At 52.9% G+C, this 15,547-nt stretch overlaps 6 protein-coding genes across 6 annotated transcripts; 3 read left to right on the forward strand and 3 right to left on the reverse strand.

The window, feature by feature from the left end:
• The first annotated feature begins 471 nt into the window (after positions 1-471).
• Positions 472-3,139, forward strand: GLOTRDRAFT_140408 (uncharacterized protein). Its single transcript, XM_007870852.1, has 3 exons — positions 472-544; positions 597-2,261; positions 2,311-3,139. The coding sequence occupies exons 1-3, from the start codon at positions 523-525 to the stop codon at positions 2,889-2,891; spliced, it is 2,268 nt and encodes a 755-aa protein (XP_007869043.1). The 5' UTR covers positions 472-522; the 3' UTR covers positions 2,892-3,139.
• Positions 3,095-5,409, reverse strand: GLOTRDRAFT_117491 (actin-domain-containing protein; the record flags this gene model as incomplete). The annotated part of the gene is made up of 7 exons (XM_007870853.1): positions 3,095-3,320; positions 3,372-3,706; positions 3,763-4,437; positions 4,490-4,597; positions 4,648-4,756; positions 4,809-5,112; positions 5,343-5,409. The coding sequence occupies 7 exons, from the start codon at positions 5,407-5,409 to the stop codon at positions 3,095-3,097; spliced, it is 1,824 nt and encodes a 607-aa protein (XP_007869044.1).
• Positions 5,410-5,823: 414 nt separating this feature from the next.
• GLOTRDRAFT_46679 (uncharacterized protein) lies at positions 5,824-7,642 on the reverse strand (the record flags this gene model as incomplete). Its single annotated transcript, XM_007870508.1, has 7 exons — positions 5,824-6,217; positions 6,268-6,477; positions 6,533-6,825; positions 6,882-7,015; positions 7,068-7,113; positions 7,163-7,456; positions 7,508-7,642. 7 exons carry the CDS (start codon positions 7,640-7,642, stop codon positions 5,824-5,826), a joined length of 1,506 nt encoding a protein of 501 aa, XP_007868699.1.
• A 162-nt stretch (positions 7,643-7,804) lies between these two features.
• On the reverse strand, positions 7,805-8,068 carry GLOTRDRAFT_47137 (uncharacterized protein; the record flags this gene model as incomplete). The annotated part of the gene is made up of 1 exon (XM_007870533.1): positions 7,805-8,068. The coding sequence occupies one exon, from the start codon at positions 8,066-8,068 to the stop codon at positions 7,805-7,807; it is 264 nt and encodes an 87-aa protein (XP_007868724.1).
• Positions 8,069-11,425: 3,357 nt separating this feature from the next.
• On the forward strand, positions 11,426-13,495 carry GLOTRDRAFT_79978 (uncharacterized protein; the record flags this gene model as incomplete). Its single annotated transcript, XM_007870854.1, has 8 exons — positions 11,426-11,693; positions 11,743-11,846; positions 11,914-12,378; positions 12,430-12,691; positions 12,744-12,908; positions 12,964-13,067; positions 13,126-13,222; positions 13,273-13,495. Exons 1-8 carry the CDS (start codon positions 11,500-11,502, stop codon positions 13,493-13,495), a joined length of 1,614 nt encoding a protein of 537 aa, XP_007869045.1. The 5' UTR covers positions 11,426-11,499.
• Positions 13,496-13,811: 316 nt separating this feature from the next.
• GLOTRDRAFT_79979 (TauD-domain-containing protein) lies at positions 13,812-15,547 on the forward strand. Its single transcript, XM_007870855.1, has 8 exons — positions 13,812-13,968; positions 14,022-14,212; positions 14,264-14,295; positions 14,354-14,473; positions 14,536-14,695; positions 14,746-14,942; positions 15,001-15,143; positions 15,205-15,547. The coding sequence occupies exons 1-8, from the start codon at positions 13,825-13,827 to the stop codon at positions 15,421-15,423; spliced, it is 1,206 nt and encodes a 401-aa protein (XP_007869046.1). The 5' UTR covers positions 13,812-13,824; the 3' UTR covers positions 15,424-15,547.

Genomic DNA, 15,547 nt, shown 5'->3' on the forward strand with positions numbered 1-15,547 from the left:
TGTGTCTGTCCTGCTTATTCGACTTCTTCCTGCTCGATACCTATCCCAGACTGCACCAGAACTCCCCGTAAGCCCTTCCAGGCCAAACAGTGCGTTTTCAGCGTCCAGTTCCACTAGCGGCAGCTGATGACCGATTGCGCAGCTGCCATATCAACACGGCTTCCTTATCTGCTACGGCCCTACGGGGGACTTCACCTGACCTCGGGTTCTTGGCTGCAGTTGCGAGCGGACTGGGCGGAGTATCTGTTAGCGGCGCCGGGCAATTGAAGCCAGCGGGGAGACCCTAGCCATGTTAATGAGCGACCTCACCGTAAGCCTCCTGGACTGAAACGAGGAGCATATCTGATGCTACGTCCTTACCATCCCATTCCTTCAAAGGGCCAGGTGGCTGGGCCTCCAAATCCTAATGTCAGTACATCATGTCTTCCACGCCACATTTTCCATCCGTGCTTTCGCTCACCAGGCGTATAGGCCTTCAAAAGAGCAGTGTATCGTCCTGCACCCGCGAAGTTCACCGTAGAGATGCTCTCTCCTGCCAAGCAAGGCGCGTAGTGTGTCAACCATCCAGTCTGACTCATTCCTTACCCATTGTCCAGGTTCCAGCTTCAGCTATGGGATGCGGGTATGTCCCATGGGCGAAGGTGAGGACGTGCATTCGATGCGGTCGGACAGTTCCCGCGCCGAGTACGAAATATGGAGGCGCTGGGAGGATTGCCTGTGGTTCCAGGACACTTTGGAGCTGGAATATGCCACGCTATCCCGCGAGAAGCGACATCGTCTGCAGGCAGGGAAAGGCATCAAAAAGAACGGGATATACATCCACGATGCAGCAGCTTCTTTCGAGTCGCTCCCGCCCGGCCCCGATCCTAACTCTATCGCGAAAGACATCCACGAACATATTCCGAAGCTGACGAAGAAAGGCACCTTGTTCCGTACCAGCCAGGCTACCGTTGAACAGAGGAACAAGGAGTTCACCGCGCTGATCGACGCGTTATTCAGTGAGGATATGCCCACCTTGATCAAAGATCTCAGGGAGTCGCGTGAGGTTCGGGATTTTTTTGGGTACTGGCGAAGGGACCGTGATCTGGCTAGGAAAGCAAAGGATGCTGTGGGTAAATCCCCCCGTACGTCTGTCGCGACAAGCGGCCTTTCCATGTATTTCTCTGCTTCGACGCTTTCGCTGCAGTTCCCTCCTCTTGTATCTGTCGATGTCCCTGCCAGCCCACCGGCGCCCAGGTCTGTCGCAAAATCTGCCTCGGTGCCCACTGCTGGACCGTCTGCTGCTCGCGGTCGGTCCATCCTCCAGAAGCCGGATGCGTCAAGTTCGCGACATGGGTCCGCAGCTGTCAGCTTCAGTTTGTCCAACAAGAGTTCTTCCTCGGAGGACTTCTCTTCGGGTTCGAGCTCTCACGGAAGTCATCCATCCAGAAGTCAACGGAACAGTGAGTTCGACATACAAGAGGTTCCAGTCACGTTCTTAGGGGGAAGCGCCCCTTCTTCGGCGTTACTCCCTGACGAACCTGCAAAGCTCCACGCTCTACCAGAGGAGCCGGAATTCCATGAGGCTCTGAGGACCATGACCATCTCTAACCCTTCAGATGTTTCTGTTCCGGCGCGCCGCAGGGCTCGCACGATGTCTTCTCACGACCGAATCAACAGACAATGCATAGTCTTTGCAAGCCCGCCTCAGAGCCCGGCTTCGACTTCGATGTCCCAAATCAGTGAGCGGCCGTCCATGGAATCGACGCGCTCGTCTGTGTCGCCCTCGATGATCGAGCTCTCCGAATCCATCATGGCCGACAACCGATTCGGAGATATAGACTCCTCGTCGTCGTGGCGCTCGTCGGATGCATTCTCTAGCCCCTCGTCGAGGCGCTCGTCCTGGCGTACCTCGGTGTCGGACATGCCGCCCCGGCCGTCGTCGAGCCAGGAGTCGTACTATACCCGCGCCTCGTGCGTGGACCTTGACCTGCCTTTCACCCGAGCTCCTATCATGCTACATACGCCACTTGACTCGTCGTATCGGTCGAGGGCGTCCGTAGCAAGCATGGCATCGATACTAACGGAATCATCAGCGGATGCAATTATTCCGCGGACGGTTTTATCCCCTCCTACAGCCAGCGCTGCTTCATTGAGGCGCTCCCTCTCCGTGGGATCTAGGCGGCAGGCTCACTTCAGTTACCCTTCTTCTGTTATTGAAGAAGGCCAGAGAACGTGGGAAGACGGAGAAGGAGACGACTTGCTAGAATCGTATCTCTATGGTAATGTGATTAATCCTTCAACTTGACTTAGATATTGACTTGTTGCTAGGTTCTTCTCTTTCCGATTCCGAGCAGCCGCCTTCGCCTACGTTCCCCGAGGCTGCAAGTGGGCCTTCGACTCCAGGACCTTCTACGCCAGGCGGGGCGACACCATTGCCTACGACTCCAGGACGAACACAAATCAACATGAACCTTTCTCATCCAGAGTACTTCCCCAAGCCATTCCAGAATAGACCACCCGGCCAATTCCATATCCCATGGTCGCCCAAGGCAACAGAGGAAGATGCAGGAAACCCAGCTGAGAGCAGCTTCGCTGTCAAGGCCGTACACGGAGATACCATCATCGCTTTCCGCACGTCTCGAATGACGTCTCTGGTACAAATTCGTAAGAAACTCGTGGAGAAATTCTCCTCGCAGGAAGAGAACCCGCTCGCAAACACATTTGCCCTAGGCTACCTACCACCGCCTGGGCAGCGCGGCAAAGCGGCTGGCGGCCGTCCTCGTTCCAGCTCTGTATCATCTGTTGGCGTCTTCGATACAAGTAAACTGCGATACATCTCGTCTCAAGAGTCATGGGATGAAGCCATCGCGACGTGTGGAGGAAAACTGACCTTGCGCATTATTGATTGATTTCGACATTCTACTCAGTTCGAACGAACGGTTTCTCACCGGATTTCTTTGCATTACTACGCTTGTTTACATATCTTCGTCTTCTATGCTGTAGAAAGTCACTGTCTTCAATTACGCCAATGTGGAATGATACTGTACATTGAGGAGCAATACTACGTTTATTAAGGATCAGTTCGGCCTGGGGGGCAATGCACACATGCGCCTCAAGCGCCGACGGGCGTCTGCGACATCGCAGCGGGAGCGGTTGTATTGCGTGGTACACCGACTATAGGCGCACCTACTGGCAAAGGTGACCTGGTCCAATCTGGCAGGACGCTGGCAGGGTGACGGGGACCACTATCCATGAGGTCGTCTTGGTCGTCAGACTGGCGGGATTCCATTTCGTCCCACTTCTCTCGCGTGACCTCGGAGCCGCCGATCTTCATGGCGCTGGAATTGATTGATCAGCCGGTGGTGTAGTGAAGTCGAGTACCGACATACCCTGCCAGGGAACCTCCAACCCAAGCCATGAGCGAAGGCACAAAGGCCGGCGCCTTGCCGGAGTTAGCAGCTGCCCTCTGACTTGCCACGGCAGGACGTGCTGAAGGATTATTCAGGACGGCGAAGTAAGGAATGAGAGCCCGCAAGGGGGCGTATCTGTCATACGGAGGCACAGGTGCCCTGTTAGACCGACCCGACTGCCTAGGTGAGGCCTCCGGTGGAGCTAAAGCTTTTATAAGCTCTGCATGTAGCCGCGGGATGAATCCGGGCAACATGGACGTGCCACCGACTACGAGTATTGACGATGCCATCGTCTTCCGTAAGTCGACGGGAACCTGGGGTAACGGATTGTTATATCAACGTCTTCATAAGAGGCACAATGATGGCATACCTTCAGTAGTGATTCTAGTATCACCTCCGCCACGCTACTCTCGTCCACGTCCCCTCCCTCGAAGAGAACTTCTGCTGCTCTCTCCCGTATCCACCCAGGGATAATGAGCGTCCCTCGACCTGTCCCGGTTTGTTGAGCGGGAGGTGGTACAACTTTCATACGTAGGTCAGTCGCGGTCGAATGTCGAGTGTACATAGTAGCTAGCGCTTGCAGATGGTTTTCGCTCCGGTATCTCCGCTCAGCTGGGGGCAACTGAGAATGAGATACAATGGAAAACCCGGAGGGCGCATGTTGCTCCGAAGGGTTACTGTCTACATCCATGGAAACTCGAGAGAAGTCAGACTCGGACTGCGTAGCATCGCTTATCGGCGGCAGATCGAGTTCAGTTGACGGCTCTTCCCCAGGGGATGTAATGGCTGTATCAGAAGGCTCAAGTGCGTCACCGACAAAGCAACATCTAGTCTTGATTTCTTCGACGACCGCATCCGTGAGGACCTCTTGTGGGACACGCGATGATCGAGCGGCAGCAGGGATGTTGGCAGCAGCGCTAAGGGATGTGGGCGGGGGGAGGTATGTTCCGAACAGCAGGAGTAGTGCGCGTAGGTGAGAAGTCAGACGTGAACCAGCGAGGGGCGTGTTTCGGAGCTGATGGTAAAGCGGACGAGCGGAGAATATCTACTTTGCCTCATAAGGTCTACCGAGGAATAGATATCCAGTCTGGACCTACCGGTAGCACGGTGGACTCGAGGTGGCCGCAGTCGAGGACGAGTCCTGTGATTCTCCCTACTGCTAATAATGAGAGGAGATGGCTTGACGCGAATGATATTGAAGGAACCTGGGAGAGTTAGCTCACCTCCTGGGTCTGTCTCAAGTATCTGACAATACCTGCAGATTGGTGAAAAGGATACGAGCCATCTTTTCCTTTACGTGCAGAGGCAATAGTGGATGTTCCACCAAGATGACTTTCCGAGACTTCGGATCCGTTAGCAGGGAGCTATAAGTCTGCCCTTCAGCGCACATCTCACAGGACACAGCGCCGTACTCACTCGTGGAAGACGGATCTCAGGCATCTCTCCAGCTTGATCTCCAGCATTTTGTCCTCTTCTTCTCGTTCGACGACATCCGTGGCTCTATTCAGGGTCCACAGCCTTTCCCCGTCTTGCCCACCTGCCCAGAAGACATCTCTTGGTTTGCCCTCTCCGCTGAACCCTACCTTCCAGATGTGAGAGCCAGGATCAATAATGACTCTGTCCTCAGTTCCATAAAGTGAATGTCGACGGGTAGTAGGATAGTGGGGTGATGACTGAACAATGGAAGCAGCAGTTCTGCTTATTGCAGGGGTAGTAGGGCCTCCGGACGGTGTCGTAGGCTCGTATGAGTCGGTCGTTGTTCGACGAGGCGTCGATGGTACCGCAGACATCAGCCAGCCTTGACGTTAGAAGGGTCTCGGCGTCATGAAAGAGTTGTTGCAATAGTCGCAGCCACCGAGCGCGAACAAAACGCGAGACTAATTACAGTGCTTTGCATAAAAATCCGGAAACCGCGACTCGCGAAATGTTGTTTGTGCCAGCCAAACAAACCTATATGGGGTAGTCGATCATCGTAGCGCGGGCTGTTGACTGGTTGGCGGGACGCTTCGACATCCATGTATGAGGGTCCTTCTTGAGGGATTTTGACCTCTGCGTGCTCGATATCCTGAAGAGATACAGATCTGAACGTTATTCAGCCTTGAGACGGGCATTTGTGTCCCAGGAGTGATATAGGCTGACTCGAGGACCGTCGCGCCCTCGGTGTTACCCTATAAGGTATTGTTTGGCTGGGACAAACAGAAACGCGCAGTTTCCGGACTTTTATGCAAAGCACTGTACAGGTTGAGTTCGAGAGAAGCTCGACTCATACCAAATTAGTCAACCACTATTGGCAAACTATTGGAAGCATGAATACAAGCACTGGATATTTCAAGTCCCATAAGCCGCCTATGCGGTATACAAGAACAAGACTCCTGGCCAGCAGCAGTACCGACGGATACATCGACATACAGTGTGACTATGTGCACTTCACTTATGAGGCCACCGGCGGTGCTCCTCGCCCTCTGCCTCTTGGCCCTCGGAATGGACCACCCCTGCCTCGGTCAATCACGGGCGGCATACCTCCACGGCCACGGAAATTAGGACTGAAACCTCTTCCTCCTCTTGGAGCGAAACCCCTCGGGTGAGGTGGGACGAAGCCGCCCCTGGAAGCCACTGGCGGAAGGTGGTTTGCCTCGCCATTGACACCGTTCACGGAAACTGGTGGTGAACCTGCCATGGCGGGCCGTGCTTGCGCAGGTACCACATGAGCTCCATTCGCTGCATGAGGTGGAGCTCCACGGCCGTTAGTATGCGTACCCCGCCCATTGACGTACGCCCCGCGACCTCTGTTGGGATTGGCCAGGATTTGTACAGACGATCCTCGGCTGTAGAGCATCGTGAATAAGGATGCGTCAAGAAACTAAGGAGAACTAACCTTGCTCCCGCAGGTGCTGGGTGGAAACCACCGACAGGTGCTTGCCCCGGCGGTGGTCGGACAGCGGGATACGGGCCAAAGCGCGGTTTGAATGGAACCTGCGGCTGATGCGGCGGTGGCCCTCGTGGCTTTGTCGATGCGACGTACTGGGGATCGGTGAGATTCAAGCAAGTGTTGAACTCTACAGTCGATCCACGGTAAGGCGAGCAGCTGTTCCATTTGTATTGAGACTAACGATAAACTTCGCTCAATGTTCGACACGTACCGTCCACCCAGCGTAGTCCCAGCCATAAAGGGCACATCCCACACCACGTCCATGGACTTGGCGTTCAGGGCAATAACGACTCCCTTTGCGGATAAGGGCACACTACCGGAGTCTCGTACCATAGTGACTCTATCTCCCAGACCAAACCTTTGATTCTGCAGCCGATAGACAGCGTGTGATGGCTTGAGAACAGCTTGCCGCGGGATGCCTTTCACAATGGCTTTCTTGATTGCAGACGGTGACCTGCCTTCAGTGAATTTTGCCTGCAGGCCCTCAATCTCTTTCACGGTTTCCTGGTACAGACGATTTAAGTATATATAGAATGGTATAACTTGAAGCATCAGCATACCTTCTTCAGTTGGTCACAGAAGAGGGATACTGGCTCAAAGTCACGGACGCCTTTGGTTGCCAGCCAGGTACGGAGGTCCTTCACTTTCTTATCACTGTCCTCACCTGAGAAGACATCGTACGCCTTTGTCATGGCTGCCGCGGCTTCAATTGACCTGCGAGACGGTGGTAGAAATCCGGCACATACCATCGCCAGATCTCTCAACAGCCCTGAAGACTTCTGGAGCCTTCGCCTACGGAGGGAATAGTAAGACGCGTCCGAACACGGATAAAATGACAAACCTTGTAGTCGCGGATGAGTTGTACAGCTTTCTCACTGAACTCCCAAAATCGTCCATTCTTGCGGGAGTAGTCGATGACCTTCATACCCTTGGCCTCGAACTTAAGACTGAGTCCCAAGTTGACCTTTTGACCATCCGACGTGATGACCATAAAGCTAGATGTGATCTTGGCAATCGCCTTGGAAGAGGCCCCAACGATTTCAGCAACGTTGAACGAGGGATAGTATCTCTCTGACATGCGATTCCGCACAACAGACTTGAACTCTTCATTCTCCGCCTTGTCCGACGGGAAAAACTAAACGAGACGGTCAAAATCTGTTTCGAATCATACCAAGGGATGACTTACCGCCAAAACAACGGACAGCGAGTCTTGTGTGGTGCCCGTGATTTGAGCAGCAACTCCATAGGCATGCTCGCCGAGGAAAAAGACTTTGCTGCCTTCGGGGAATTCTTCTGACAGAGGAGGAGCTTCCTTCTCCATGAAACGAGGGTCCTCTGACATCACCTCTGTAACTGCCATCTGTAAGACCTGCTCAACTTCTTTGTCGCCATCCTCAAAAGCCTTCACAAAGGCGCCTGAATCGAGACGCTTGAGGCCTTTAAAGAACACGGATAAATAGAAGGTGACAGTCAAGTGTAGCTGCTAACCTTTCAAAGGGCGAACATGGATGAGCACCTCGATATCACCCGTGATAACACCACATCGCTTCGAGTAGTAGTGCTCAATCCTGTCGGCCTTGCCTCTCCACATAGACAGGCCTTGCTGGCTATGAGGGTTGGACACGACCTTCTTAGGGGCGCCAGGCACCACGGTCATCTTCTCGTACTTGAACAGGCTATCGGACACCGCGACAACTAGGCCCTCACGGAGGAAGGGCCAACCAATAAACACTCGTTTACCGATCATTTCCTGGGCCACAGCCTCAGTCTTCTTCTCCTCGTGCGTGTTCTGGATATGCACGATCATCGATTTATTTCGGCTTTCACTTCCATGAACGTTAACTCCGTGATATCCAAGCTGCGCGGTGTGGGGTAACGTCTTCAGCGACGGGAAGCCAGCCAAGGCCTCGGCACCAAGGCGAACACCCTCCAATAGCCCAGGCACCAAGTGCAAACCGTCGATCGTGGGCAAATAGAACGGCTCCATGCGGCACGTACAACGATGAAGCGTCGGGAAGAAACCAGGAAGGGAAGACGGATATTCTGTAGGCTCTCCGTCACTATGGGTGAATCTATAACTGGTCCCAAAGCTATTGCGCTGTCGTTCTTCCTCCGTGAGCCGTGGCTCCCGCGCTGTCATACGGGTGAGTATTCAAATCAATGAGCAAGTCCCTACTAAGCAATTCTACGCACGGGCCATGGCCTTCAGAAGGCGTTGCTCATCTATGAACGGGATCTTCACAACCGCCTCCCAGTCTTGCTTCTTACCGTTCAAGTCTTGTTCAAACTCGAGCGGATAGAAGTCAAGTATGGGCGAGGTAGGATCATACATGAGATCCTGTTCGACAAGGCTAGCGTAAGGACAGCAGGGAAGTGTGAAGAATAATAATTTTTAACGTACCCGGTACGCCAAAGGAATCAGCTCCTTGCTAGCTTCTGGTAAGACACCCATAAGCTGCTCGAAAGGTCGGAAGGGTTTTCCGAGTTCAAAGTGGAATGTCATTTCGTCTATGCCCGTCAGATCTGCCTCGCAACAGGTTAGAGCATTGTTTTGTATGCCTGAACAAGAACAGACTAACCTGAAATCCGAGGAGCGTAATGATAGTCATAGAACCAACTCCAGGAAGCCACGCCACTGTAGTAGTAATGCATGACCCACTGCAAGCCTTCCACATAGCGGTATATCAGTGCATGCATTTGCTCCGGGTTGTCGTATGAGATCTCCAGCTTGTGCTAAACGGCACCTATCCACAGCTAGATCTGAACCATAGAGCAAAGAACGCACTTTATAGTATTCCCTCTTCCACTCGTCCATCTTCTGCTTCATCGACATCTCGTACCTCGCGTCGAAACCTCCGTCAGCGCCCGGATCCACCACCTTCGCCTTCTCGTATTTCCTCAAAATTCTGTCCACCGCTTCGTTACTTTCGGCTTCATCCTCTTCATCCTCCTCGTCCTCATCCTCCTCCCCTTCACCCTCTTCCTCTTCGTCTTCCCAAGCCGCTTCATCATCATCATCCGCATTCGCAGCACCTTCCTCATCCGGCGCGTGACTTGCACCATTCGGCACCTCCTGATCCACTGGCACGGGCTCTTCAAGAGCACCAGGCATGCGGATTGTAACCAGGTTCTCGTCGTTCTCGTCATATTCATCCCAGGACAAGCATAAATGCAAGTCGCCAGACAACTCTTCAATGAATTTACGATCCCTTGCAGGGAACGTATTAGGGAACTGTAGTACCGCATTGCGAATGGTGGTGCGGTCGGCATTCCTGTGTTGTATGACGAAGTTCTTGACTTTGTCGAATAAATCTCTTTGAGATGGGGTCAAAGCTATCAAAGGAGTCAGCAGGACATGGGCGAAGAAACTTCATCACTGACTTAATCCAGCACGTGTCTTCGCCGCCTCGATCTCTTTCACATGCTTCGTCTGCTTGCCTTTGAACCAATTGATGTCGGCGTACTCCTTCTGGAATATCTCCAACTCCCACTCCTTCATCTCGTCCAGTACCCGCTGCAATCTCTTCGTATTGATGACACCGCTCTCATTCACGTACCCGTCTATATCACGTCATAAGACTTCAGCAACCGGAGAGCGGTGACAGTACTGCGCACCCAAAGACGGAAGAATCTTCTTGTACACCTCGAACAGTCTCTCTAGACCATTCTCATGAATGTGCAGATCTGGCAGGTTCGGCAGGAAGTCGTTCCCGACGAACACAGCCAGGAGAATGAAGTCGTCGATAACTCGCTCTAAGTTATAGTCAAATGGAAGTACAGGCGCTATATCATTGAACTCGAGATCAAGGTACTCCCGCATCAGCGTCAGATGCAGCAAGTAGAAATTTCTTGTCTCGAGACTGTGAACCGTCAGAAACGCCGTACAACAGGAAACGGAACGTCGTACCTGTCATTGCTCTTGCTCTTCCTCGCAGGACCGAACTTGACCTCCTCCCGCAACAAACAGAAGTGCGGATCGTGACTCAGAAGCCCCAACATGATCAAGTCCGCATCCAGGCCATACAAGCAATGGCGCACATTAGGGTTATAATCCGGCTGTGCCCTCGATAGCCGGATGTATTCCATGATCTTATGCTCCCCTTCACCCGGCACGTCGTGTCCAGAGAAGACTACTTCAATGCTCTGCCAGTTGGAGTCTTCCGTTATCTTCTTATTTATGAAATACCGCATCTGGGCCGACAACTTCGCCATGAAGGTCGTGCCTTGCAGAGATCCCGTCCAAACTTATTCAATGGGGAATAGTGGAAGAACTCACCAGGGGTGATACAGTTGCTATCAAATGCCTTCTCATCTGGAAGCTTCTCCCCTCTCCTCTCCGCCTTCTCCCTCACTTCTCTTGCCTCTTTGGCCGTCCTAAACCGACGACTCCTCTGCTGATTCATCTTTGCTCGAGGCGCAACACCGTCAACAGCCATAAAAAATAGCTTCTTTGGCTTGATCTTCGAGAATAGATGCTCGACATATGCGAATATTGACGTAAATATTTGCTCTTCAGTCAATCGGAAGTGGGCGTCCTCGTCATTCGGATGTGAACCTGGAGACATGAGATATTGTAAGTGTCACTGGTGCGTAGACGACTGCTGTGTCGTGGTACTAACACGAGTGGATGATGCCATTGAAGTCCAGGTAGAGGTTGTCTGCAAGGAACGTCAGCGCAGGTCCATGACGGGAGGTCTGGTCCAACCGAATTCAGGAATCTTATTCTCTTCAATCAGCTGAGACGTCAAGGGGTACCGTTCGCTGTCGGCCTAGTTAGACAGATCCAATGATACAAAGTCAAACTCACGAAATGTAACGGAAGAACTACATGGAGTTGTGTTAGTAGATGCACATTCGGGAGCTCCTTCTGTACGAACCTTCGGGATTCCTGTTCAGCCATGGTTAGAGCAGCCATTCCTCAGCGTCTGACCATGAACACTCACCCATGTTTGACTACAGTACAACCGAACGGTGGAAGCGTGTGGCAGACTCGTTGCAAGCGCCATTCGAAACCAGGTGGCTGAAGCGGGGGAAGCTGACTAAGCTCCACGTGGATTAACCTTTTATTCATCTGTCGATCAGACTGCTTTGACTTGCAGCCATCCCCGAACTGACGGCAAACCTTGACCTAAGGGTCCTCGCCCGCCAGGAAAAGACGCTATACCACCGTTTAAGGTCATGGCGCCTGCGCAAAGTGATATGGGCTTGAATGAGTTGCGCCCCGTGGAATCCAGCCAGCCGGAAGGTTTGACAGTCGGGCCTTCAGACAGGTTGTCTCGAAGCACTCATGAGGAAGGAGCCTCCCAGGCAGGGCAGGCTTACAGGATAAATAATCTAGGGCTGTGGTCTCTGGGAGCCCAGCACTTGTCCAGGTAGAGTCCCCCAGGAAACCGTCGTACAAATCACTGATGTTGCGTCCAGTACATGGGGAGACCGCGCGGCTGAATTCGCCTTCTATCTCTATCTAATTGAGATATTCAAGACTACTTTGGTCCCCGCTTCATTATTTGGTTTCTTCACGACAGGCAAGCGCTTCACATTGACGCTGAGACGTTGCGAAGGCCGCGAAGCTGAGGGACAATACTTGAGCAGGCATCTGCATCTTGACCTCAGGGTGGATCGGCTCTCTCGTAGATCGGCTACCGAAACTGGTCTTCGTCCGGTGGACCATTGCGCTGCAGAAGATATCTGCGACAGCCGCCTATGCCTGCTTTCTTACCCTTTTTCTTACCGATCTAGGTGACTCCGCTGTCCAAGGGATACATGTTCCGACCTTGACTTGGGTCCTGTTCGCCATAATCACCTTGCTTGGTTGCGTTTTAAAGGTGTCGACTGTTGGCATTTCTGTCGCGATCGAGCGCGATTGGGCTACTTGTATCGCAGAGGGACATGACAGCAGGCTAACTACGGTGAACACTGTGCTGAGACGTATCGACTTGATCTGCAAACTTGTGGCGCCACTCTTTGTTTCATTACTGACGGCTGCCGCTAGCTATGCATTTTCTGCAGCCTTTTTGCTTGGTTTTGGCCTTGTCACCACTGTCTTCGAGTTGATTTGTACGGTGGGCAACCGGTTGTCCTTCTAATGTGACTGACAGTATCTCTCAGGGATACAAATCGTGTACCGCTGGTTCCCTGTGCTGGAGAGAGAGCAACAACGGAAGGATGCTGGACGGCGGGATGCTGAGCAGACTTCATCAGGTTCCTCACGGAGGAGTGGCTCCTCGCAAGGGCCCTACAGAAAGCCGCTTACGTGGAGTCGTGCCACACGATGGTTTATTGCTCAAGCGTCCGACTGGAATGAATTCACACGACACCCCGTTTTCGGGAGCTCGCTCTCAATATCACTGCTCTATCTTACCGTATTGTCGTAAGTATATATCAGCAAAAGAGGTTACGATCAACTAAAGGTCACCGGAAAGGTTCGACGGCACACTGCTGTCGTGGCTAAAGACACATGACTTCTCCGATCCGTTCGTTGCTGGGATGCGCAGTATTTGTGTGCTCGCGGGTCTATTTGGCACTTTCCTCGCACCATTCTTAGAGAAAAAAGTGGGTCTTGTCCGCGCAGGCAATTGGGCATTATGGTGAGCTCAGGTTCGTACTGTCATGGCGTCGGTAGCTAACTGACGAGTCATTCAGGAGCCAAGTTGTGGCACTGGTCCCGGTGCTGTTGAGTTTCTACGTGGGAGCTCCTCGCGATGGCACACGTAGCTCCAATTGGAATGCAGCCATGCTCTTCGGAGGTCTGTACCACCTCGCCAGCGGATTGAAAGATCAGCCGTTTGCTCATGATGTTGCAAGGCCTCGCCCTGTCGAGGATTGGCCTCTGGGCCTTTGACCTGTGTCAACTCAAGGAGCTGCAAGTATCCCTGGCTGACCATCCCCGACGAAATGCCCTGTGAGTAACAATTTTCCCGTTGCTGCTAAACATCATTCAACCGTTATCAGGACTGGCTTGCAATATGCTCTTCAGAACATAGCTGATCTGATGAAATACGTCCTGACGTTGATACTGTCGCGTCCCTCCCAATTCCGCTGGGCTGCGCTGGTTTCATTCATATCCGTCCTTGCTGGCGCGATGAGCTACATGGCGTTCGTACGGCGAATGCGGGGTCATATCATTCATAAAGAATGGCTGGAGGCATTGCTCGGGAAGGCCAAGGCTGGCTAGACTCAGATGTCGGTGTCTCACCTCTGTCCTCATGTCGTGGCTATAATGTAGTATTATTATAAGCAGGCTGTCTGCTTTCGGACGATAGTTCCGCTACGTTGTAATTGTCGGCGTTCCGACGTGGATAATGGTAGCTTGGACCGATAATCTACCACCCATCACGCAATCCAACTTGTCCATGGCGTGCTTATAGCTGCTATCGCTCCATATCTCAGCCCAGATAACAAGTCGCGCAATAGCTGGTTCTATTAGTGCAAGTATTCGTATGCTTTTCGACAATAGTATATTAGTTCCGCTCGATGTGATATGTCTGGCCAGGGCTTCCAAACATGGCTCCAGTCGCGACGAACGAGACGGCACCGCTTAACCATCAGGTCCTGAAAGCGAAGGAAGACGAGAAGGTCTTCAATCCTTTCTATTCGCCTGCCATTGCCGATGACGGTGACTCGACGTACAAGTTCGCTCAGTACAAGGTACGAGCAACAATTTTCGATGGCCAAGGGGAGATCTCGCTGACTTTGAACAGCCCACGTTCCCCGACGTGAAATGGGAGCCTCTAACTGAGCAGAAAGTCGTCGAGCGAGGCCTATTCGCTGATCCGGACAAACGTGCTTTGCTCTCGGCTGCGTCCAAAGTGAAGCACTTGACGCCCGCTATTGGTACTGAGATCCACGGGATCGATCTCAGGCAGTTGTCCGACGTGCAGAGAGATGAATTGTGAGTCGAGAGCCTTGTATTGTAGCGACTCAGTTGACGGTTATTTCCTAGAGCCTTGCTCATCGCTGAGCGAGGTGTCGTGTGTGAGTATACCGTAAGCGCACTATCCCCGCTGCTGATCTAATGATGCATTGTCGTCAGTCTTCCGCGAGCAGGAGCTCACCATTCAGGAACAACTGGACCTTGCGGCGCACTGGGGCCCCTTGCACAGACACGCTACAACCCCTATCCCGAAGCAGCCCGGGTTGGATACCGTGCATGGTATGTTTGCAGTCTTTCCTGCTGGGCTTCAGATCTATACCGATCTTTTATACGCGGTGCAGTCGTGTATAACGACCACAGCAGGCGCCCGGATCCCAGCGCTTTTTCGAAGCTGGAGCTTTGGCATTCGGATGTTTCCTACGAGATCCAGCCTCCGGGCGCCACTTCCCTCAAAGTAATCACCGGTCCGGAGTACGGAGGTGATACTCTCTGGAGCTCTGGGTAAGTACTCGCGGCAATGTGGATTGGATTTACCTCATATATTTGTGAAGTTACGCCTTGTACTCCTTCCTCAGCCCAGGCATGCAGAAGTACCTGGAGGGCCTCACGGCCCTTCACAGTGCTGTTGCCCAAGCCGAGGGAGCCAAGGCGGCTGGCCTCCCTGTCCGTCGCGACCCTATTGAAACTGTCCATCCTGTGGTCCGGGTACATCCGGCCACCGGCTGGAAGAGTGTGTACGTTAACCCAGGCAAGTTGCGGAGCGCCATATTGAGGTGACATTGCCGTTGCTGATGCGTGGTATCCAGGCTTTACCCGTCGTATTTTGGGCGTGCCAAAGGCAGAGTCGGACAATATTCTTAGCTTCCTCTTCCGGCAAATCAGCGAGAATGTCGACTTCCAAGTCCGCTTCAAGTGGGAGCCCAATTCAATTGCCATCTGGGACAACAGGGTGCGTCCACTCCTTCACCCTGTGTATCTCGAATGACACCACGGATCATCTTCGCGCATAGGTCGTCACACATTCGGCCACCTTTGACTTCTGGCCGGCCACTCGGCACGCTCTGAGGGCTACCCCTCATGCAGAGAGGCCTTTGTCTGTGGAGGAATACGAGCGTATCACTGGCAAAGAAGCGAAGGATAGGCAAATCGAGATCTGGCGGCAGCAGGGCATTGAGGATCCTCGGCAGAATGGGACTGCGAAAGCCCGCCCTCGTGGATACAACGATTAGACACGGGCGACCCTGGGTACGCAGCTACGTGCATTCGTTCGTCTTGAACGCCGATCAGATGTACGATAGTTGTAAGATAGGCATGTTTATAAAGTTGGCTTGCTGTCGTCGGCCAGCGGTGGAT

The sequence above is a fragment of the Gloeophyllum trabeum genome (genome assembly GCF_000344685.1).
Source record: "Gloeophyllum trabeum ATCC 11539 unplaced genomic scaffold GLOTRscaffold_00012, whole genome shotgun sequence".
Taxonomy (NCBI): Eukaryota; Fungi; Basidiomycota; class Agaricomycetes; order Gloeophyllales; family Gloeophyllaceae; genus Gloeophyllum; species Gloeophyllum trabeum.

Coding starts and splice junctions, on each gene's coding strand:
- GLOTRDRAFT_140408 (XM_007870852.1), top strand. CDS start 523: ATGCTCTCTCCTGCCAAGCAAG. Junction 545..596: donor GCTCTCTCCTGCCAAGCAAG/GCGCGTAGTGTG, acceptor CCCATTGTCCAG/GTTCCAGCTTCAGCTATGGG. Junction 2,262..2,310: donor GCTAGAATCGTATCTCTATG/GTAATGTGATTA, acceptor ACTTGTTGCTAG/GTTCTTCTCTTTCCGATTCC.
- GLOTRDRAFT_79979 (XM_007870855.1), top strand. CDS start 13,825: ATGGCTCCAGTCGCGACGAACGAGACGGCACCGCTTAACCATCAGGTC. Junction 14,943..15,000: donor GAGTGTGTACGTTAACCCAG/GCAAGTTGCGGA, acceptor CGTGGTATCCAG/GCTTTACCCGTCGTATTTTG. Junction 15,144..15,204: donor TTGCCATCTGGGACAACAGG/GTGCGTCCACTC, acceptor CTTCGCGCATAG/GTCGTCACACATTCGGCCAC.